At 40.6% G+C, this 23,690-nt stretch overlaps 1 protein-coding gene across 1 annotated transcript in view; it reads left to right on the top strand.

The window, feature by feature from the left end:
• Window positions 1-23,690, top strand: part of lef1 (lymphoid enhancer-binding factor 1) — a 93,666-nt gene that overhangs the window by 32,291 nt on the left and 37,685 nt on the right. The window contains exons 5-8 of the mRNA XM_077604347.1: window positions 5,308-5,470; window positions 15,712-16,064; window positions 17,933-17,990; window positions 21,452-21,579. Coding sequence (XP_077460473.1) covers window positions 15,867-16,064; window positions 17,933-17,990; window positions 21,452-21,579 — 384 coding nt within the window. The 5' untranslated portion in view covers window positions 5,308-5,470; window positions 15,712-15,866. The remainder of the gene's footprint in view (window positions 1-5,307; window positions 5,471-15,711; window positions 16,065-17,932; window positions 17,991-21,451; window positions 21,580-23,690) is intronic.

The following is a 23,690-nucleotide window of genomic DNA, read 5'->3' as shown; positions in this document are numbered from 1 at the left end:
GCTTTCAAGGGCGCCGCAGAACCAGACGTTTTTGACTTGTGGGATGGAGTGATGCACTTAGCTCCATTTTTCTTTCTGCAATCCCATTGGTTCATCAAAATGGCGCCTTCAATGGCACCCGATGAGTTGATATGAACCTTGATATGCGACAAAACCAACTGGAAGTCAACGGGAAATGCCCCAAAATTAGCCGGAACTGACAAATGAAGAAAGAATCTTCCAGAAAAGTCCCTCAAAATGAGTTGTAAATGATCCAAAATTGACCAGAAGTGACCTAAAATGCGTGACCAGACGTTTGGTCCCCGGATGTTTGGTCGAACGGACGTTTGGTCGAACGGACGTTTGGTCGCCGGGTTCGCTCGCTGTCAAATTATGACAGAGAGTTTACTGTTGATTTTTTGATATTAGATATTAAACTCACTCTCTCTTTCTCTCTCTCGCATGATTATAGTTTTAGAGCTGGTTTCAACAGTAACAACCCGGCGACCAAACGTCCGTTCTACTAAATGTCCGTTCTACCAAACATCCGTTCTACCAAACATCCGGAAAAGAGGGACGTCCCCCAAGTTGAAATGGAGCGGAACTATCCCTTTGCCAAACGAGCCAGATTATGGGCTTACATTTATTGTAGCGCTGGGCCGTTCATATTTCTTTTTCTTTTTGGATTTGTTTCGCCGAAGAGGGGCGGCAAATGGCGGCGCGGTGAGCCAGCGAAGGAAGGAGGGGGGAGGGAGGGAGGTTACGTTGGAGGGGGGAGGGGGGTTCTTGCACTTCAAAAGAATTTGTAACCAACCTAATTCATCTGGAGCGTAGGATGAGCTCGTAAGAAAGATGAAAGTGAGTTGGCATGGAAACAGAAAGCACATCAGCGCTCGCCGGCCGCCGCACAAAAGGGCCGCCTTGTGTTGCGTTTCGGCGGGAAAGCATCCAAAGAGGCTTTAAGTGCCATCGTGACCTTACAAACAAAATGAGCCAATTAGGACTAACTAGGCGGCGGCTCCATTTCGCCTTTCTTTTACATCTTGTCGCTGAAATTCGTAAGCAGAAGCTGTTCTTGATGCTAGGATTTAGCACTAAAGTGAAAAAAATAATTAAAAATAATACCAATTAATAGCAGAAAAAAATCGCTAATTAGTGAATCAGCGGTAAGTGAAGTCGCGATAATCGAGGGATTACTGTATTTTGTACTGCATTTTCAAAAGATCTGAATCAGGGTGAAATGATCGTTTTTTTAATGTTTGTTTACATTTTTAAGTATTAACTCATTAACTGTGGATGCACAAAACATAGACCAAGTTCAGTAGTTTTCCCACTGGCTCACTGACCCCCACACCATTAGGAAGTGACCTAAAAAGCCACAAAATCTGCAGGAAGTGACCCAGAAATGCCATTAGACCACGTGTGTCAAAGTGGCGGCCCGGGGGCCAAATCTGGCCCGCCGCATCATTTTGTGTGGCCCAGGAAAGTAAATGATGAGTGCCTTGTGACTTTCTGTTTTAGGATCAAATTAAAATGAAGAGGATAGATGTATATTGAATTTCCTGATTTTCCCACTTTTAAATAAATAATTGTAATTTTTTAATCACAAAATCATTTTGTAAAATCTAAAATATATATTAAAAAAAGCTAAAATAAATATTGTTTTAGATCTATAAAAAACGGAATATTCAGGGCTTTGAATCCAGTTCTTTTAATCAATTTATTAAAAAAAAATCTAAATATTATATCTAAAATGGTCCGGCCCACGTGAAATCAAGTTGACGTTAAAGCGGCCCGCGAACCAACTCGAGTCTGACACCCCTGCCCTACACCATTAGCAAGTGACCTAAAAAGTCACAAAATCTGCAGGAAGTGACCCAGAAATGCCCTTAAACCAACAGAAGGTACCGAAAAACAATCCCAGTCTGAAAGGATTGAACGTCATGTGACGTCAACTGCATCAAATGAGTGAACATTTCTGAAAATGCCTCAAAATTGAAAAAGTAAAGCATCCCCACAAAACATCCCCTCAAATTGGCATTTTCTAGTTGCATATACTTGATATTTCCGGAATCCGATATGACCCAAAACTGCAAAATTAGAGTCTCATTTTCCCCTTCCCGCGTTGGAGCGAGCTTCGCTAAACACGAGCAAAGTTACACGCTTTTAAAACGATCAAACGCCACGACCAAATAGTACAAATGTTTGCCTCGCGCTAAAAACTATTTGGCCGTGAATGCATTTTCATGGCGGAGCAGCAGCCGGCACATGTTGAAAGGCACGCCGGCTCTTTAATGTGGCTCCAAGCTCGCCAGTCCGGGGCCCTAATGAGGTGGCGTGGAGCCGTGTTGCCGTTACGGAGATGCTAACCCCCACCCCATCCCCAGGGAAAAAAAATAAAAACAGACGCAAACCTCAAAGTGTGGCACGTGGCCGCCTTCAATGGTTGAAAAGTACGCGGTCATTTTACTTAAAAAACTCCACCTCGTTATCGTCGTCTACAGGCAATTGTTGTCTTAGCAGTTAGCCGCTTCTGCGTAATATCGTAATATAGTCCGAACTAAAGTTACGAACTGATTTCGTTCCGACGCAGGCGGAGCTAATTTTTCCAAGGCCCAGGGGCGATGAATGTCAAGGGGCCCCTTCGTTTTCGGGGGTGTCGAAGTGCAAGTAAGCATAGATAAGTCTAGGTCACAGGTGTCAAGGTGGCGGCCCGGGGGCCAAATCTGGCCCGCCGCATCATTTTGTGTGGCCCGGGAAAGTAAATCATGAGTGCCGACTTTCTGTTTTAGGATCAAATTCAAATTATAGATATAGATGTATATTACATTTCCTGATTTTCCCCCTTTTAAATCAATAATTGCAATTTTTTATCATTTTTTTTCTTTTGGTGTTTTTAGGTCAAAAATCATTTTGTAAAATCTAAAAATATTTTCTGTTTTCCACTTTAATATGGAACATAAAGATTTTTTTTTTAAAAATTCCTTACTAAGGAAAAAAAGCTCAAATAAATACTTTCTATAAAAAACGGAATATTCAGGGCTTTTGATCCAGTTCTTTTAATCCATTTATTTAAAAAAAAATCTGAATATTATATCTGAAATGGTCCGGCCCACATGAAACCGAGTTGATGTTAATGCGTGGAATAATATCGCCATTTTACGCACAAGCCATTTTGTTCAAACGCACTAGTTTGTGCATTTTTAATCGCTTTAGTTTATCTAACTGATTCTGTTACATACATTAGGTCAGTGTAAAAAATGTGATTTTGGAGGTTTAAGTGATTCCTGCTGATAAAACTTTGACTAGAATGACTATTGTTAATACAGGTGACATAGTTTTAAATGAAAACATTTTCAGATTGACATTTTTTTCAATGAAAAAAGTGTCCCACAGCTCAAAAAATATTGGGAAACACTAGTCTAAAGGATGGATAGATATCGTACGGGCACAAAATGGCGGACTTAACAACCCGGCCGTCTAATGAATTTCCCTAAATGGGCTAAACCGCAACATGTGTGTGGCTAGGCACTTTTGGGTCCACGAGCTAGTAATGTATTGCCATGTCGATGACATATTTCACATCAAAGTGTGCGAGTGTCAAGAATTCCTGCATGAGTAAATATTGGTTATTTGTCGAGAGCGAGCCGTGGATGTGACAGCCGCACACGGCCCAATGAACAGGATGAATAATCCCTCGACGCCATCAAAGGAGCGCCCGGCCCACAACGCCGTGGCGTACGGGATCCGAACCACTGGAGTCGACGCGACATGGAGATGGAATAGCAAAATCAAAATTGTGACGCTTTGTACTGGAAAGACAGAAGAGATTTGGCCACGAGGGATTTATCCCACAATTGGAGGATATTTGGGTTTTGACCAGACTTTGTCTGTAAATGGTCGTTAGCTAGCAAAGGCTTGATTAGCATACCTGAGGGAGAAATGGTCAATAATGGCAGGGTTTTGAAATGTTTGGCGTGTTTGGGATAGTCGCAGGATTGTGGTGATTGGCTTGCAAATTCATGCTAATGCTATCTTGTTTCTCATGATAGACGCTAACTGTTTAGCTAACAACATGACAAACTTATTCATGAAATGGGTAGAAAAAGATCAGTTTGCAGATAAGTGGTGCCATTTTTATTTCTTGATTTACTTGTTTTGAAATTCTATAGGTAGAGTCATCACAGTAACAGGATTTCTAATGCTAACATATTTCTCAGGAGGAGAAGCTAGCTGTTTGGCTAACTCCTTGAAAAAAGTCACTTAATGTAAATAAGCCATTCGGTCAAGATGAGATATTTTATTAAATGACGATAAATACAAACATACATTTACTTTTGTAAAACTGTCTGATGTCAAATCTACTCTTACAACAAGATTGCTAATGCTATCATATCGAAGCTAGCTGTTTGGCCAACTTCTTGGAAAAAGTCACTTTATGTAAACAAGCCATTCAGTCAAGATGAGCTATTTTGTAAAATGACGATAAATAAAAACATACATTTACTTTTCCACCTAGATTTGCTAAAATTTAAAGGGCAGCAAGCAAAATGGCCACCATTTCTGGAATGAGCCTACAGTTATTGGAGGAACTGCGAAGAAAGGTCGAGGAAAAATGGGCGGCAAAGCCATCTTTTTTTTTGCCGATCTCGCAGCCTCACTTTTGTTCGTGGCCTTTGAGCACGGAGAACGGCCGCTGGCACGCCGCCCGAAGCTCCCCGGCGTCCTCAACACGGTCGCCTCTGATCTCAAGCCAGGTCCGCCGGCCCTCCTCGCAGCCCAACCTTGGCTGTCATCTCCAGCCCTTCGATTCGCCGATGCCCGTCCCGCCTCCCCTGGCAGGGACGGCCGCATCTCCGCTGCCAAATATTTACACAAACCGAGACGGATGTGGCACTTTTTTTTTTAAAGCCATGGACATGCAATTAACCTCTGACGCTATTTATTTATTTTTTGGGAGCTGACATTGTGGAGAGGAACGAAAATCTTTGCTACACTCTAGTGAGGTTCGGGGGTTAAATCAATGAAAATACATCTATTAACCTTTTGTGGCTGTTTTTGGCTCGTCACGCCGTCTGGGCGTTAAGAGCAACAAATCCTAAAACTGTGAATGCCTATGAAGTACTGCTATCCTTACGAAATATTCAAGTTGCAAAAACGTTCTGGAACCAATTCATTTCGTAAGTAGAGGTACAACTGTTCTTGAAATATGTTAAGGTTTGTCACAGAATGCCAAAACGCACAGTAAAAAATTCAAATATTTCTTGTACACGGTTTCATATCAAACAAGGATTCGTTGTGATTGCAGTTTAATATCTTTACCAACAGGAAGTGAGGCTGAAATGCCACAAAGTCAACAAGAAGAGACCTGGAAATGAAATGGACTTGACAGGAAAAAGACAAAATCAACCAGAAGTGACCCAAAAGTAGCCCAAAATCGACAGGATATGACACAACTTGAAGCTGGACTGCTACAAGGTCAACTGAAACTGTAAGTAAGATTTGTTTTTTTATATTGATCAGAAAACTAGCACACACCATTCATTAAAGTAATATCAGTAAAGGATCTGTTAATGTAACATGAATATATACATAATACAAACAAATATTAAAATATACAGTTTTAACAATAGCCCATCAGCAATCAGAGTGAATGAAAAACCCAAACAAAAGTCTGTGGCAAAAAAGTGCAGCTTTTTAACTGAAAATATGATAAAAAAACGATCATTTTTACCCGATTCTGATCTGACAGTAGAAAGGTTTCAAGCCTTGGATTTTCGTGTCGACAAAACTTTGCACACCCCCGGTTTGTAAGAACGACCCACCGCATCGGCATGATGAGGTGCCCCCTAATAGGCCCCCTCTCCCCGCGCCATTTTTTTCCTTGTTCTTCCATTGTTTGCTTACATTACGCAATAGGCTGTAACTTCGTCACCGCGAACGAGGATCCGCCTTCCCCCCCCAAAACGAGCCGGCGGCGGCCATCTTGCTATGATTTCACGCCCCTCGCTACTGCACGCGGGTGGGACCACAACGACCATGACTGACAGCCGGCGCCCGTCCCGCAGGAACTCATTAGGCTCTCAGCGAGTTAAAAGCCGTCGGGCGCGCTTAGTCCTCCGTTCAGCGGAGTTGGGGGGGGGAAAGCAAAGCGAGCGGACCCCGCCGCCGCCGAAGCGGGCCGAATTGACGGCGCTCTCATCTGGCGCGATCAGAGGAAAGCTTCAGAAACGCTTTTTCATTCCGACTTTCTTTTTGGTGTGTGATTTATAGCTTTTCTCCCAGATCGTGTTTGTCTCCCCGGTCTTCTTCTTCTTCCCTCCCCGTCGGGGTGATACGAGGCGGCGCTAAGGGTTCTGAGGAGCCCTTGAAGTGGGCTCGGCCCCCTCGGAGACTACTTTAAAGGACCATTTCATCATGTGCTCCTTACATGACTTGTGCGAATTGAGCCAAAAACTCCCTGGAAACTTTGGCTTTCATACCACTTTTTTTCACCGTCTTCTTTTTCTTTTTGTTTGTGCAGGCCGGCGACCGCCAGGGGTGCTAAAATTCGAGTAGACGCGCCGAGACAGACTCGGAAAAATTGGGATTTTTGTTTTTGCTGGGATAGGCTCCAATGAGGAAATCATTGGACCGTCATTAAAAGTTATGAAGTGGAATGAAATGCAGTTTAAACTTTTTTCACAAACATATCGTTCCAATTGACGATAGTTGTTGAGTCCTGACATCAATTTATAGATTTTATATCTTCGTTTGAAGCCTGACATGTGAAAGGTCAAAGTTGAAGGGTTCCAATATATATAAATATATCAATATTTATATATATATACAGATGCTCCCCTACTTACGAACATTCGAGTTGCGAACAATGGTACATACGAACATGTCTGCGAATATGGCATATGTCGAAAAATGTTCGGAAAGAGATGCTGTAAGTTCGTAAGTTAGATTTTGTATTTTGCATAAATTATAATACAAAATATAGCACTGAAGCAACTTACAAACAAATTAACCTTATGAACAATCGCTCGGAATGTAACTCGTTCGTAAGTAGGGGAGCGTCCGTATATATATCTGTAATATGTTAGAGTAACTGCAGGCCCGATGGAAGAGTGGATAGCAGGTCTGTCCCACAGTTCTGAGGTCGAGGGTTCAATCCTGTGTTCTCACTTTCCTGTTTTGCATGTCCTCCCTGGACCGGCGTGGGTTTTCTCCAGTTTCCATCCCAAAAACAAGCATTCTGAGCTAATAGTATGCTAAACTTTGCCCAAGTATGAGTGGTTGTTTGTCTCCTTGTGCCCAGTGATTGGTTGGCCACCAATACAAGGCGTACCCCTGCCGCCCGTAGTTGGCTGGACTAGTCTGTAGCGACCCTTGTGAGGATCCTTAGCCCCGCCCTACGCCATCAGGCGGCTTGATTTTCGATTTTTTTGCATATGACGGATCTCGTCTCCCTCATCGCTAGCGTCGTCTTCGCCCTCCGCCTCCTTCCTCGCGTCAACCGGCCCATCTGGGCCTCCCGCCGGAGCGGCGAACGTCGGTCCCCGTCGGGGGAGCTCAGCGGGCCCCCGCCGAGGACACAAAGGGCGGATTAGCGCAGCTGCCAGTCAGACTAAGACCCGCTCCTCCAGTCTATAGCGGCGTCCTCGGCCCTCGCGCCCGCGCCCCGTCACAAAGGGACATCATTAGCTGGCCTACAAAGGAGTCCCCCCGTCTTAAGCGAGGCCGCAAATAGTGCGATTAGCCCAGATAATGCGCGCGTGTAATGTATGCTAAGAAAGTGTCATCTGCTCCGGAGCGGAGGGACGGCGCGCCGCGTGCACGCCGCCGACGACGAGGCCGCGGAATCAATCGCGACGACGTGTACGTTTGGGCTTTGTCGACGTCGTAAGCTTGTTAATGTCCCGTCGCTTTTGACGGGTCAGGTAAACATTGAGGAGGGAATAGAGACGGTAGTAAAAGCGAGATGTCTTTGTCGCACCGTGATTGAAAAGTGAAAGAAATCGGACAATTTGATGTGTGTTTTAAGTTTGTAAAAATGGATTACACATGATTTTTTTTAATCTAACGTATTTTTTTAAATTATGTTTTGAGTCATTGCAGTTTTAATACAAGTATATTTTTTATTCATGTACATTTTTATGTCACATAGTAAATATTTTCTCTTAAGAGCCTAAAAAAGAAGAAATCAGACAATTTGCTGTTTATTTAAAAAAATAAGAGAATGTAACTCCAGCACCCCCCGCGACCCTTGTGAAAATAAATGGTATAAAAAATGAATGAATAAAGACATGGTAAAAACAGTAAATAAAATGCATGAAATTAAAAAAAGGTCCTTTTTTTAATTTCATGCATTTTATTTACCGTTTTTACCATTCCTTATTCATTCATTTTTTATACCATTTACTTTCACAAGGGTCACGGGGGTTGCTGGAGCCTATCCTATCCCAGCTAACTACGGGCACCCTGAATCGGTGGGCAGCCAATCAGGGCAGGGCACAAGGAGATGGACCACCAGCCAAACCGTGGGGAAATTTAGAGGGCTAAATTAGCCTAGCGTGAATATTTTTGGGACATGGGAGGACACCAGAGTACCCGGAGAAAACCAACGCCCACATGCAAAGTGCACAAAATGAGGACCAACCTGGAATCGAACCCTCGACCCCAGAACTGTGAGGCTGATGTTTTAACCACTCATGAATCACAATCAAAATTCCACTTTGAAGCCCGGCTATCCGCTACGCAGTCTGACGAAAAATCAAAGCGACGAGCCTTTTTGTTTCGGCCATTGCCGCACGGGGAAAGAAAAGGTGACCTCGGCACACTTTGGCAATCGCAGACGCGCATCCAGAGCCATTCGGACTTTGCTGGACCGAGATGAAAACGGAGACGGCTTGTTTACGAGCATTGGGCCGAGGCGACGCCAAGGCAACTCCGCGGGAGCAACAAAACCGGCACTGGAGAGAAAAAAAAAAGCCTTTGCAAGGTCAACAAAAGGGAAGTTCTTCTGCTACTTTGGACTCAGATGAGGGCTTTGACTTCCCCGGACTCCCTTCGGGATTTCGCCCATTCAAATTTGGATCCGGCCGGCCCTGCCAAACGGAGAAGGTCATTGGAAATATGATTATTATTTTGTATTTTTTGGGGTGCTTGTTTAGAGCTAACCCTTTCCAAATGCATCCCCTGAGATCCAAAGCAGGCCAGGTGATGTTTACTGTTTCGCCCCGCCTGTTGATGAGATGGGACAAGAGGGCCGATAAGAGCGCCACGCTGCCTTTCATCTCCCGCGGCTACTGACACGGGAGGGGGCGGGGTCAGCGAGGTGCACCATGTGCTGATAGGAACTGGATGAGGTCAGGTCGGGAACGGACTTGTCCACTCTGACCTCGAGCGACCCGGTCATTGGTCCAAATGCAGGGTATACTTTCTTGTTTTGGTGAATCCTACATCAACATTTGCTGTGGTTTATTTTTAACAAATTGAAAGGCTTTTTAAAATTCCTCTTTAGTCACACATCCTTGGATTGGTTCATCAGGAGACTTCTAGGCCTAGAGCACAGGGCGGCCCGGGGGCCAAATCTGGCCCACCGCATCATTTTATGCGGCCCGAGAAAGTAAATCATGAGTGCCGACTTTCTGTTTTAGGCTCAAATTAAAATGAAGAGTATAGTTGTATATTACATTTCCTGATTTTTCCCCCTTTGAAATCAATAATTGTAATTTTTAATCCATTTTTTGTGTGTTTTTAGTTCAAAAATCATTTTGTAAAATCTAAAAATATATCAAAAAAGCTAAAATAAACATTCTTTTAGATCTATAAAAAACAGAATATTCCGTTTTTTTAATCCAGTTCTTTTAATCCAGAGACACCAAGACTGCAGGACCTCTGCTTACAAACGTCTCTACTTGCAAACGTCTCTGCTTGCAAACGTCTCTACTTGCAAACGCCTCTACTTGCAAACGCCTCTACTTGCAAACGCCTCTACTTGCAAACGCCTCTACTTGCAAACGCCTCTACTTGCAAACGTCTCTACTTACGAAATATTCAGTTCGTCTCAGGATAGGAAAAAAATTCAAGTTATGAACTTCCTTAGTGGGAAAACTGTCTCGGAGTACAAAAGAAATTCACGTTACGAAACGCCACAGTGTGGAAAAACTCCCAGGATACGAAAGAAATTCAAGTTACCAAACCCAGTCTCCAAAATTCAAACATCCCCCAAAAGGTAAATAAATGCACTTGAGGTACCACCGGTTCTTCAATGTTTTGGTAGGTGATACCGATACCTGTTGTCAGTCTCATGTTAAACTTTGCTAGAACATTTGAGTCTTTTGTCACGTATTTCAAGGCATTTTCGAGCGCTATCTTCACCGTCGTGCGTACTCAACGCTCGTAACTCCTCCTTCCAAGCGGCAGCCTTTCATTTTAATGATAGTTTAGCCGCGGGTGGTGATAAATCAGCATATCGTACCTTGGTCGTACCCCAAAGACACTTTCCTCTTTGGACCTCCCCCGAAGTGCTCCAACTTTTTTGATGAATGGCGTCTCGTCAGGCTTTTAATTGCCGCTTTCCTCGTCTTAATTTGACGTTTGTTTCCCGTCCCGGCGGAGGGCTGTCATTTTCACGTCCAGGAAGTCGTAACGGATGACGAGCAGGTGGAGGGATGAAGCCCAACCGCAGACAATTAGCCGCGTCTCGGGTTTGAAGTGTCGGGACCGGCGGCCAAATCACAGACGAATACCGATTGTCGGTCCTTGCGACCATTTTGAAACAAATAAAGACTTTTTAACGAAAAATTGTGGTGTCATTTTATTTTTAATATTTGTTTTCCCACCCTTTTTTAAATAGCTTTGTTTTTCTAAGCCTTTTACCATTCCTGCCTTTTGACTTTTATTTTTAAATTATTATTTTTTTGATAACCTTTGATGCCGTTTTAACGCTTTTAGTCTAATCGTGTAGCGCTTTTCATCCTTTGGCTGTGAATTTAAATGAGTTGAACACAAGTCAGCGTCCAGTCCATTTGAACTTGAAATTAATTGGACGTCTGTCGCTGTCAATAGCAGCCCTTGACGTATAAAAATGATATTGAATGAGATTTGCGATTTTTATTGGAGGGGGCGCCAAAGTCATTCCACTATTAGTTAATTGTTATGATTGTTTTTTTTTTAAATGGACACTTGTCCTTTATTGCTGCCAAACTTAATTGTTAATTAATTAACATAATTAATCTTTTACCAAAGAAATGGCTGAATGTTAAGACCAACCGTATGTATACATGTACATCTATATATGTATATGTATATGTGTATATGTATATGTGTATATGTATATGTGTATATGTATATATATGTGTGTGTAAATGTATATATATGTGTATGTATATGTGTATATGTATATATATATATATATATATATGTGTATATATATATTTGTGTGTGTATGTATGTATATATATATATATACATATATATATATACACACATATATACACATATATATGTATATATATATATGTATGGATATATATATATACACATATACACATACATACACATATACACATATACACATATATATATGTACATATATACATACATATATATATATATATATATATATATATATATATATATATATATATATATATATACATATATATATATATATATACATATATATATATATATATATATATATATACATATATATATATATATATATATATATATATCAACACGCTTATTTATTTATTCACATGTATTTATTTATTTATTAACTTATTTATTACCTATTCATTTATGCCTAAAATGTCTTTTACTGTGTCTGTATTCTCACCTTCTTGCTACTGTGACAATGAAATTTCCCGAATATGAGTTATCTAATCTAATCTAATCTATGACCTTTTTGGCCCCAAATCAAGTGGTCCGGCCCACATGAGATCCACTTGGCACCCTTGTATAGATTAATCAAGCGCAATATTGATGATAGATGAATGAGCATATATGGATTGGAGGCTAAATGAATACATCCCTTTTTCATTTTATGGGCAATATGTGTTGTAATTATTTATATAGATCGAACAACAACAAAAAAACTTCCACGTCTGTTTTCCACATTTGGGAACCTTGCGTTCTATTTTGGAGTAAAATAAAGAAGGATGGGAATAAGTAAGAGCGCTACATTAGCATTTCTGCGCTAATGAGCTGATCGGAGTGACCCCTCTGGATGGCACATGAAAAAAGGAAGCCTTCCTGCTGCGGGATGACCTCAATTCACTTTTCACGCACTCCACACATACTACATTTTGCATGGCATATTAAGAAAAAGTGGATATACTGTACCGTGCACTCACCGTTTTTAACGTCAGCATAATTCCGTCGCCCTTATAGGTTTACATAGTGTGTGAATGATGTGTGAACTCGGGTTTTAAAGATTCAGGTGAGAACATAGTGGCGCTTTTATGGTCAGAAAATATATGTTTAAGCGGAAAATGGAATATTTCGTTGGAAAAATTGAATGCTCTGCAAATTTAGTTGAAAATACATTGATTAGTGGATGTATTTTTCCACATAGGTTGAAAACGTTGTATTTTGGGGGGCAAAGGTCACTCATATTTTTGCGTTTGAAAAAGAAAAGCACATTCCTGTGGTGGAATATATTATTTTGGGGATTAAATGATCTTTTGGCACATTTTATGAGCAAATTATATATAGTTGGCATAGCATTTTTGACAAGATGTATATTATTTTTGTGTTGGAAGGTGTTGTTTTGTGGTGGTTTTTCGGTGGAAATGATTCAATTTAGGTAGGAAATGCAATATTTAGCTGTAGAAATGGGATTCTTTGCAGTAAAATGTTAGATTTGTAAAATTTTGTATTCTGCCAAATTCACTTTAAAATAGATATATGTATTTTTGCAAAACATGAGTTAAAAAATTGTATTTTATAGTAAAAATGTACCGTACCAGAACACTCGTGGTTAAAAAAGGACTATTAATTCACTCACTAATGGAGTATATGTAAATATATGGCTTAGAACAAAAGGTCTACTACAATTGTAGTGTAGACGTGGTGTCCATTTATGTTAATATGTAGGCCACAATATGAACATTTGGTTTTGCATAAAATCTGATGTCTGCAAATGTATTTTTTGTTTTTGTTATATTCACGTTCCCTAAAAAGACAAAAGAATTATTTATATCAATTAAAATCATTTGTAATTCAGATTTTTCCAGAACCCCAACCAAAAAAATGACCATTTAATCTATTTTTTATATTTTATTTTGAAGTTTAACACCACATTTAGTCATCTATTTCCCCAAAACAACAACATCACAACCCACTATTTTTCCAAATGGGCCCTGAAGGCCCGCATCTTTCCGACTAGGCCACAAATCCTCTTTTCCCCATCATTAAAAAGCATATCCCAGGTAAACTCACCCTCAAAAACAAAAACAAAAGCCCCCCATCCCTCCCGTTCAGGTACTTTTCGGGGGTCTCCGTTGCCAACCAGCCGACTAATTCAATTAAACAGTTACAGTAATGAGCCAGAACGTGCTGCATCTTCTCATTTTTTTAATTTTTTTCAGTGCCGGCAAACAAGACCAAATCTTCTAACCATTTTCTTTTTATAAAAGCTCGCTTGTTGGGCTCTAATTAACTCTCTTATAAAAGTGTGCGCCCATGTGTGTGTGCGCTCTTTCCGCTCTACACTGGAATGCCGCCAGTTCCAGCTCTTTTCTACGCACGCCTTCCAAAACTCCAAAAGCCTTTGATCTTATTTTTTCTCTCCCCCCCTTACTAATGTCTCCCTCGATCTCTCTCTCTCTCTCTCTCTCTCTCTCTCTCTCTTTTTCTCTCTCTCGCTCTCTTTTTTTCCCCTCCATAATGTGTGTATGTATGCCTTCTCGCTCAGCTGCTGGAAATGTTGGCCCAGCTCCACACTCGGACCAAATTTAGTCATACAAAGGGGAGGGGGGAGAGCGAGGGGGGGAGTCGGGGGGTGAGGAAGCGGGTCGGGATGAGGGGATGCAGGGGGAGGCGGGGGATGAAAGAGCCAGCCACTGCCAGATCAAAGGCAGCCGCAGCCCCGCCCCCACTCGCCCCCCCACACTCCCACCCTCTTCCTTCTCACCCCCTCCCAGCCTCCCTCCCTCCCCTCCTCCTCCTCCCTCCCCCCTCCTCTTCCTCACCCCTCTCCTCACTTTATAAAGTTGAGCCAGCGCAGTCTGACTGGGATTCTCACGCATGCCAGAAACGGCGGAACATAGAAGAAGAGCTAGCTGGGCTATTTTGCAAGTAGCATTTTTGGACTATTTTAGTCCTCCAACCAATCCAATCGCAGTATTGATCCAATCCATTTATATTGTTGTTTGTATGGAAATGAGGTAAATGTCTGAAAGGGCTGAAAAGAGACACGCGATTGGACGTCCAATCCACCGGAAGCGGGAGGAACGGTAGTTCGGTCATTGGCCGCCAGCCCTCCCGCTACGAATGGATTGGACATTTATAAAGGATAAAGTCGTTTAAATTCAAGAGCAGGAGAAAATAGGCATCTGTTAATGTAACGTTAACTTTTTTTTAAAAAGAAAAGTATAGTCTAAAAAAGTCAATATCACAATCGCGCAAATGTCAGAGTAAAAACAAAACAAATAAATGGACATTTTATGGCTGCCAGTTTTTAATTGATCAGAAACTAAGAAGGAATATTGATTTTAAAATGGAGAAGAATAGGCTAACTAGGCATCCGTTAACGTAACATTAATCATTTTTTGAGAAAATAGAGCCAAAACCACAACATAATCAGGTGCCTTTAAGGAAACAAAATATTTTGGTTAGCAATTGGCTAAAAACAGCAAATTGTCGTTTTTGAGGGGCAATTATTGAACAGAAACCAAGAAGATATTCGTCAAAGTAATTGAAAATGGAGAACAAAAAGCTAAGTAGGCATATGTGAACATAATGCTTTTCCTGATAACAAAAAAACACCATGGCAATCTTGTGGTAGTCTCAAAAAAATAGTTGCGTGACTCAGTCCAAAAACTACGATAGCATAAAAAAAAGTATAGTATTTTTCACAAAACTACGAATTTCTATGTACCCATATCAACAACCCCCCCCAAAAAAGAACGATACTGCTGCAACCCTACTTTGTAGTATCAGCAAATCTCCCTATAAAGCAATAATCGTATGTTGATAAAATGGATAAAATTTGATTGATTTCCACCAAACCAAACGTCTCGGCCGGACTCTGTCGGTCCCTGTAACCCGTAAAAAAGCGGGGACCCCCAGCGCGCGTGCTTGTTTGGAGCGGCGCCCATTTGTTTGGGAGAAGTCCGTAAAGTGGGAGTGTCAATCAGCGGCGACTTGAGAAGAGGAGGGAGGAGGAAAAGGAGGAGGAGGAGGAGGATGAGGAGGAGGAGGGCGGGAGTAGCTTCACCAGCAGCAACACACGCTCACACACAGCGGTTACATTACGCCGTGGAATCGCTGCGGGAGCGCCGGCCGGGAAAGTCTTCTCCGCGGACCTTTTTTTTTGCTTTTTACCGTCTCCCGTCGCAACTCCCATCGGCCTTTTTTTCAATGAGCGCCTCCTTTTTGCTTCTCCGAAAAGGGACTATCTTCGACTTTTGAGGGCTTTTTTTGGGGTTGTTTTTTTTTTTTGCCGCGGATAAATCACTGAGTGAAAAGTGCTGATTTGTTGGACTTTCTGTGTATGCTTTTTCCCCTCCGCAGGGGGGCGGACGGACCACTTGGCTCCCGCCAGCCGGCCGGCCGGACGGACCGACGGACTCTTTTTTCCCGGCGCCCGCTCGGGCGTGTTTGGCTGGCTTTTGGGGGTTAGGGGGGGTGAAAAGCAAAAAAAAATAAAAAATACGAGGCCAGGCGCCATGCCTCAGTTGTCAGGCGGCGGGGACCCGGAGCTGTGCGCCACCGACGAGATGATCCCCTTCAAGGACGAGGGGGAGCCGCACAAGGAGCAGATCTTCGCCGAGCTCAGCCACTCGGAGGAGGAGGGAGACCTGGCCGACATCAAGTCGTCGCTGGTCAACGAGTCCGAGGAGAGCCCCGACAGTAGCAGCCTCGATGTGAGTCACAAAACCCACACACACACACAAAAAAGACAAACAAGGCCCCCCACATGTTTCGTTCGTTGAAAAATCTCATTGAAATCAAGTTCGCCCCAAATCCGTTTTGATATTGTAAACACACTTCTGTTTGAATGCATTGACACTTTTTGGAATTGCTTCGTTTTGCGATGCGGACCGGGTAAAATGCTCTCCCGGGGCCGCTTTAGGGCCCACGGGCCCTATCTTGTTTAGCACTGCGCACCAGGGTGATGAAATTTGGATTTATGATTTTAAAAAAGGAAAGGGGTTAAGGCAATTTGAGAAATGAGTTCAGGCCGATGTTAAAATGATGATTTTATCATATAATGGTGTAAAAGAAAATATAAAAATTCATTGCAAACGTTACAGGCTTATTTCGCAATGTTTTTGAATATCACTTCATGTTAAATGTATATATTTTGGGTTAAAATGCATTGGTGTTGAATAAGAAGAAGGAAATGCATTTTCTCATTTGAATTGTTATTGCAGAGAAAAATCTAAATATATCCATTTTGTGATATTTTCCTAAACATTTTTTCCATCTAACATTTTGCGTCGATAAAAATGAATCATTCATTTGATCATGATGTCAAACGTATTAAATCTCAATTAAATTGGAATCAAATGATTTTTCTCGACATAAAACTGCAAATTGCGACTTTATTCATTTCAATTATTCACTGTATTCCTTTAAAATAGAAAAAAATATATTTTTTTAATCTAATAATAATAAAACTGCATTTTAACCACAGCATCGCTAATGCTTTTGCTTATCTCTTGCACACACACACTCTCACACTCACACACACACGAGCATTGGAAGTAAAATATTGAGCAACTTATTCAAACGTTCTTCATTAACCGGCGAGTTAATGAAATTTGGAGACCCCTGTCCCGAGAAAAATCCCGAGACGTGGCCGGAATGTCAATTAGGATGCGCGACAAGTTCCATTGGGCTCTGCAGGAAGTCCTTCTGACGTCAATTGGCCGAGCGGAATCGGCCCGTGCAATAAAACAGGCTGAAAAATGCAGATCCGATGTGGTACAAATTGAAAAAACAAAAAAAAACAAAGTCAAATTCAGACATTGTGACACGTTAGCATGGCTACATTGAGGCTAATGGGAAAGACAATGGAACGTTGCACTAGCGACTTTAGCCTTAAACGTGTCCAAAACACATTTTTGGCGCTTTAAAAGCTATTTTTTTAAGCGAAAAAAGTGGCTGCTTTACAGCATTTCCAAATCATGCGAAAATAGTTGAAAAAAAATGTTAAAATGAAGAAAATACAAGACAGTGGCTCTTTTTTTTTTTGCCAGCGGTTTAGCGCAAGAGTTTCCGGTGAACATTTCAAAATAAGAGCCCGTCATGTGTGCAGTCAATCTGTCATATTTTAGATTCTACACCAGCATAGCTTTTAAATGACACAAATTATCATAATTAAATTTAGCTTCAAATGAGCTAACATGCATTGCTAACAACTTGCAGGCCAAGATCAGGTCACTTTTGATTAAATAAACATTTTAATGTTTTTCTTTTTGCATTTTAGCATAAAAATGGCATTGAGTTTCTCATCCATTTCACATATATTCTTTTTAAAAAAAATAGTATTTGACTCTTTTTAGAGTCAACAGTTTAAATGTGTGATTTACTAAGAAATATTGCCACTACATTAAATAAGTTCTTTTATTTTTGACATTAATATCACATAGCAGCGATAATGAATGAGACAATATATCAACTTGAATGTGACAGACGAGGACGGAAAAAAGCGTCCTCGTCCTTTTTGGTGACGACTTTTAAAGGCCTTTCGGGTGGATTGAATTTTTATTTGTATTTTTTCACGCAGGCGGTCAGACAGTCCCAAGACTCGTACCATGAAAAGCACAGAGAGCATCCCGATGACGGTGAGTGACGTTTTTTTTGCGTCCAATTGGACGTCACGTGCCGTCACTGGCATTCACTTCTCAGTTTAAACTAATTGGACGCCTATCCTTGTCAATGGCAATCATTAAGAGTTCACAGCCAGTCTACTCGGTTGGAACAAAAATGGACGCCTAGCAATAAAAGCATTCAATTCAATGGGAATTAATAAGCATTTCATAGCCAACCTTCTCAGTTTGAATAAATTGGACATGTATCATTGTCAATGGCAATCGATAGGAGTTGACAGCCAGTTTTTTCGGTTTTAATGGATTGGATAAATGTCATTGTCAATGGCAATTAATAAGGAGTTACAGTAATCCCTCGATTTTCGCGCAAAATTATTACTTTGCAATTTTTTTTCCACGTAATTTTGTTTTTTAAAGTTCATAAAAATGTGAAAATCCACGCTGAACCTCGTAAGCAGAAGCCACTCTTGTCACTAGGACTCAGCACTGAAGAAAAATAATAATAATAAAATGTTATAATAGGGGTGACCCTAGTTCGTGATTTTTCAATTATTGCTGCCATGTTTGGTTTACATTAACTGCGATATTCAAGGGATTACTGTAGAGCACAGGTGTCAAAGTGGCGGCCCAGGGGCCAAATCTGGCCGGCCGCATCATTTTGTGTGGCCCGAGAAAGTAAATCATGAGTGCCGACTTCAGCGGCGGATTCGAGGATCAAATTAAAATGATTATAGATGTACATTACATTTCCTGATTTTCCCCTTTTTAAAATCAATCATTGCAATTTTGTAATTATTTTTTTTCTTTTGTGTCTTTAGTTCAAAAAGTATTTTGTAAAATCTAAAAATAAATATATAAATATTTTCCTTTTTTCCAGTTTAATATTGAACAAAATTTAAAAATATGTTTTGTTTCCTTTTGAAATAAAAAAACACAAAATAATTTTTCCATTACAAAAAAAAAAAAAGCTCAAATAAACATTGTTTTACATCTATACAAACGGACTATTTAGAGTTTACGATCCAGTTCTTTTAATCCAATTTAAAAAAAAATCTAAATATTATATCTAAAATGGTCCGGCCCACATGAAATGGCGTTTGACGTTAATGCGGCCCGCGAACCAACCCGAGTTTGACACCCTTGCTGTAGATCTAATGTTCTTGATTTTAATGGATTGGACGCCTATCATTGTCAATCCCAATCAATAAACATTCCCTGCCAGTCTTCTCCATTTTAATGTCTCTTGACGATTAATCGACGCCGCAGCTCTGCTAAAACTGGACGTTAAATGTACAATTTTTTCATAAAAATGACGATTGATCCATTATTATAGTTAAGGACTCATCGAAACTCAAGATAAACAAAATGGATTGGACGCACATCATCTCTCAATGAGTCAATTGAGGATCCAATCAAAACATCATGTTTCCTCAATAACCCAAGAATTTCTACCATGACCGTCTAAATCTAAAATCAGACAATTTGATGTCAATCACCAAAAATGGCTGAAGTATCCATCCCGCCCGCCCACACGCCGTTTGACCAAGAGTTCAAATTTGCGGTCAAATACTTTTGGCGCCCGTCGATGGCGCGTCTCCCAATTTAGCCCCTTCCCGTCGCCCGCAATAAAGGCGGCGTCGGGGGTCACGCGTTGCGGCGTGACCCCCCTCCACCCGCCTTCTTTTTTTTCTTCTTTTCTCACTCCTGTTTCTCCGCCCCCTCGTCGTCTTTCCTCAGCACGGACGGCGCCAAACACGCCCCCCCCCGGGCTTTATTGCGGCGAATTGAATGCTCTGGTCCCGCCCCCTATTCCGGCGCCGGCCGGGGTCACGCAAGAACGGTTGGGGCGTCTCCTGTTTTGACACGCTCTGCGTGTTGGGCTAATTGTCGCTAATTGGCACAGAGGGGCTCCATTGTTCCCGCTCATAATACACTTTAGTCGGAGTCTGGCGGGCATGAGGCCTCCCTCCCTCCGTCCCTCCGTCCCGCGTAAAAGCCGTGTCATCGGCGGCCTTTGGGAAGTTTCAAGAGAACAAACCTTGCTATTTTACTTTCTAGCCTTCTTTTTTTTTTCTCTCCACCATCGTTTTTTTTTTTTTTTTTCCTTATTTTTATTTCCAAAAATTGGAAAGTTATTGTTTAGTCATCGTGAGGTATTAAATTGGTATCTTTTTTTAATCACCATAAAATCTTATTTTTTATTACCCCAATTTTTATCTACAAAAATTAGTCATTGTGAGTTATTAAAATTGTATCTTTATTTTTTATTGCCCCCAATTTTTCTTCAAAAATTAGTCATAGTGAGTTATTAAAATGTTATCTTTTTTTTTATTGCCCCCCCCCCCCCAATTTTTATCTCCAAAAATTTGTCATTATGAGTTATTAAAATTGTATCTTTTTTTAAATTCCTCCCAATTTTTATCTCTAAAACATTAGTCATTGTGAGTTAATAAAATTTTATCTTTTTTATTGCCCCCAATTTTTTCTTCAAAAATTAGTCATAGTGAGTTATTAAAATGTTATCTTTTTTTTTTATTGCCCCCCAATTTTTATCTCCAAAAATGTGTCATTGTGAGTTATTAAAATTGTATCTTTTTTTAAATTCCTCCCAATTATTATCTCCAAAACATTAGTCATTGTGAGTTAATAAAATTGTATCTTTTTTATTGCCCCCAATTTTTCTTCAAAAATTAGTCATAGTGAGTTATTAAAATGTTATCTTTTTTTTTATTGCCCCCAATTTTTATCTCCAAAAATGTGTCATTGTGAGTTATTAAAATTGTATCTTTTTTAATCCCCCCCAATTTTTATCTCCAAAAAAATAGTCATTGTGAGTTATTAAAATGTTATGTTTTTTTTAACTGTCTCCAATTTTTCTTTAAATATGAGTCATTGTGAGTTATTAAATTAGCATGTTTTTTTTTGGGTGAACTTTTGCATGATATTGTTTTTCTTGGAAAAAAAGTACAAAAATACTTACAATTCCAGTAATGACTAATCAAAAAAACTTTATACACCAAGTTATCATGAATGTTTAAAATTCAAATTTTGGGGGATTTTAGTAGAATATAATGGAAAATAAATGAAAATAAACTAACTTCTATTCTTTCGCTATTTTTTAAAAACTATTTTCGGAAGGCTCTGTACATCATATCCTACTTAAACTACTTTGTTCGCAACATTATTTTGTTCGATTTCCCCCAAAAAATCTGTTTTCATTAAAAAAAACCTTAAAATTGGGGCGGGGGGATTTTAGCTATGCCATTTTCCCCACTAAATATATGTTCCCGGTACCAGATCGAGACGGGCTATCAGCAGATCCACAAAATCAGCTGAGTGGCAAGCAAAAAAAATCTCCAATCGGGGCATCACGTCGACGTCTATTAATAGATGACTGGAGAATGAGAAAAATGCAAAGTATTTCTTCCACAAGGTTGCCTTTCTCCAACAGTCTTTTTCTTTTGTTCTGCCATCAGTCAAACATCAGGACTTGTACGTCAAAGGCCACTCGTACCCGAGCTACTCCAGCTACATCATGATGGGCAACATGAACGACTCCTACATGAGCAACGGCGGCTCCCTTTCGCCACCCATGCCCAGAACGGTCAGTACTTCAATCCTTTCCACCACTTCAATGGCGCACGTTCATGTCAACAAAGTGAAAATCGTTGCGTTTCGACTTTCGCGTCCTCACGGATTTTCTCTTTTAATAATTGCAGTAATAATAAGTTCTAGCCTGCAAAACGTTTTGCAGGCTCACAAAAAATGGACGGTAGTGGTAGGCCTCGGAGAGTAGCGCCAGGACATGGTAGTAAGTGTCATGTATTGTGTACAGTGCATCAAAAACATTTGATTAAACGTGTAAATGCTAGCCTATAAAGCATTTACCGGTAGGTGAACAGAAATTGACAGTACTGGTAGGATATGCTAGGAATTAGACTACAGTAATCCCTCGATTATTGCGACTTCACTTACTTCACTACTTTGCCTTTTTTCTGCTATTAATTATTGATAGAAGAATTTCAGAAATTCACTTAGTATGGGTGGTTATGGAACAGATTAACCGCAAAAATGGAGGGAATACTGCATTTGTTTTCAACTTGTCCAGAGGCTAATTCTTGGTTGCAGCTAAATTGTACTCGCCATTCGTGACAGGTGTTGCTTGTTCAAGGGATATTTTTGCTTGTATTGTTGGATTTTCTGTAGGGGGGTGTTTTGGAATTTGTCCATTGTGTTATAGCTGGATATTTTTTTAATCTTATGAGATTTGTATGAGACAAGAATTTCGTCATAATATTTCTAGAGCGGCCATAAACGATTATTTTTGATTGGCTGATCAAGTGATCATATTTGTGATTCGGTTGCCATATAAATAATGCTACTTACTGAATTAACATAAACGTAAATTAACAATTAAAAATGACCTATAATAAATAAACAACCAATTTGTTAGGCTAAAAAAAAAGGGATTTTGACCATTCCAAGGTCAACAATCGCCCCAAATGATGGATTGTTGATCCAAATAATTGTCGATTCCTGTCATTGCGAGCCATAAACCAGTGATCGTGGCCATTCCTCCCAGTTGGAATGGACATATAGAGGAGTGGATGATTTCACTTGACACTCCAATTGGCTGAAAAAAATGGGGAGGAAAAAAAACAAAACCAAAACAGTACTTGACCCAGGCGCCAGCTGAATTGTCCAATCACATGGAAACGCTTGGGGAGGCACCAGAGGAAATTACCTTTCCTAGCAGACACGTTACGAGGTGCTAGTATTTTTTTGTTGGGTTAATTTTAGCATTTGTATTTTTCCTTCGAATCATCTTCTCTTGGAGCCATCTTGGACAAAACAGTAGTCCTTTTTTTGGAACGCCTTTGTCTCACCCGATGGCGGCGGCGACGGCGGCGGCGGTAGTATATCCGCAGGCCCAGCCAGCCCGGATCGGTTTTCACTCACATCAAAGGCTCCTTCTCGCTTTCTTTCATTACCCGCCCCCTCTTTCCCCCCCCCTCTCGCCCGCCACCCCCCCGTCACAGTCGTTTTGGATTGATTTCCATTCACCGTGACATTCCTGCACACATGCCGACCAGCCATGACAGAGCTGTCGGGAGCGAGCTGATGATTGTCAGCACATTTTCATGCGGGTTTCTTCCTTTTTTTCCTCTTTTTTTTCGCTGCCAAGATGGCAAACTACTGAACGCCGCTAGCCCCTCCCACTCCAAATGGATCCGCCAAGGAGCTAGGCCAGCTAACGTTAAAGTTGTCAATTGGCCATAATCGGACTTTTCCAATCGTGATGAGACGGACGATTAATAACAATTCATCTGTTGTACATTAATTGAGACTTTAGCTCTGTTCCGTATTTATTTTGACATTTTAAGATACATGTGTCAAAGTGGCGGCCCGGGGGCCAAATCTGGCCCGCCGCATCATTTTGGGCGGCCCGGGAAAGTAAATCATGAGTGCCGACTTTCTGTTTTAGAATCAAATTCAAATACAGAGTAAAGACGTATATTAAATTTCCTGATTTTCCCGCTTTTAAATAAACAATTGTAATTTTTTAATCCATTTTTTGTGTGTTAAGTTCAAAAATCATTTTTTAAAATCTAAAATATATTTAAAAAAGCTAAAATAAACATTGTTTTAGAATATATAAAAAAACTGAATATTCAGGGTGTTTAATCCAGTTCTTTTAATCCATTTATTGAATAA

This window comes from Stigmatopora argus, chromosome 7, assembly GCF_051989625.1.
Source record: "Stigmatopora argus isolate UIUO_Sarg chromosome 7, RoL_Sarg_1.0, whole genome shotgun sequence".
In the NCBI taxonomy this organism is placed as follows: Eukaryota; Metazoa; Chordata; class Actinopteri; order Syngnathiformes; family Syngnathidae; genus Stigmatopora; species Stigmatopora argus.
Note: the sequence above shows the minus strand (reverse complement) of the source record. Positions and strands in the feature narration are given on the sequence as shown.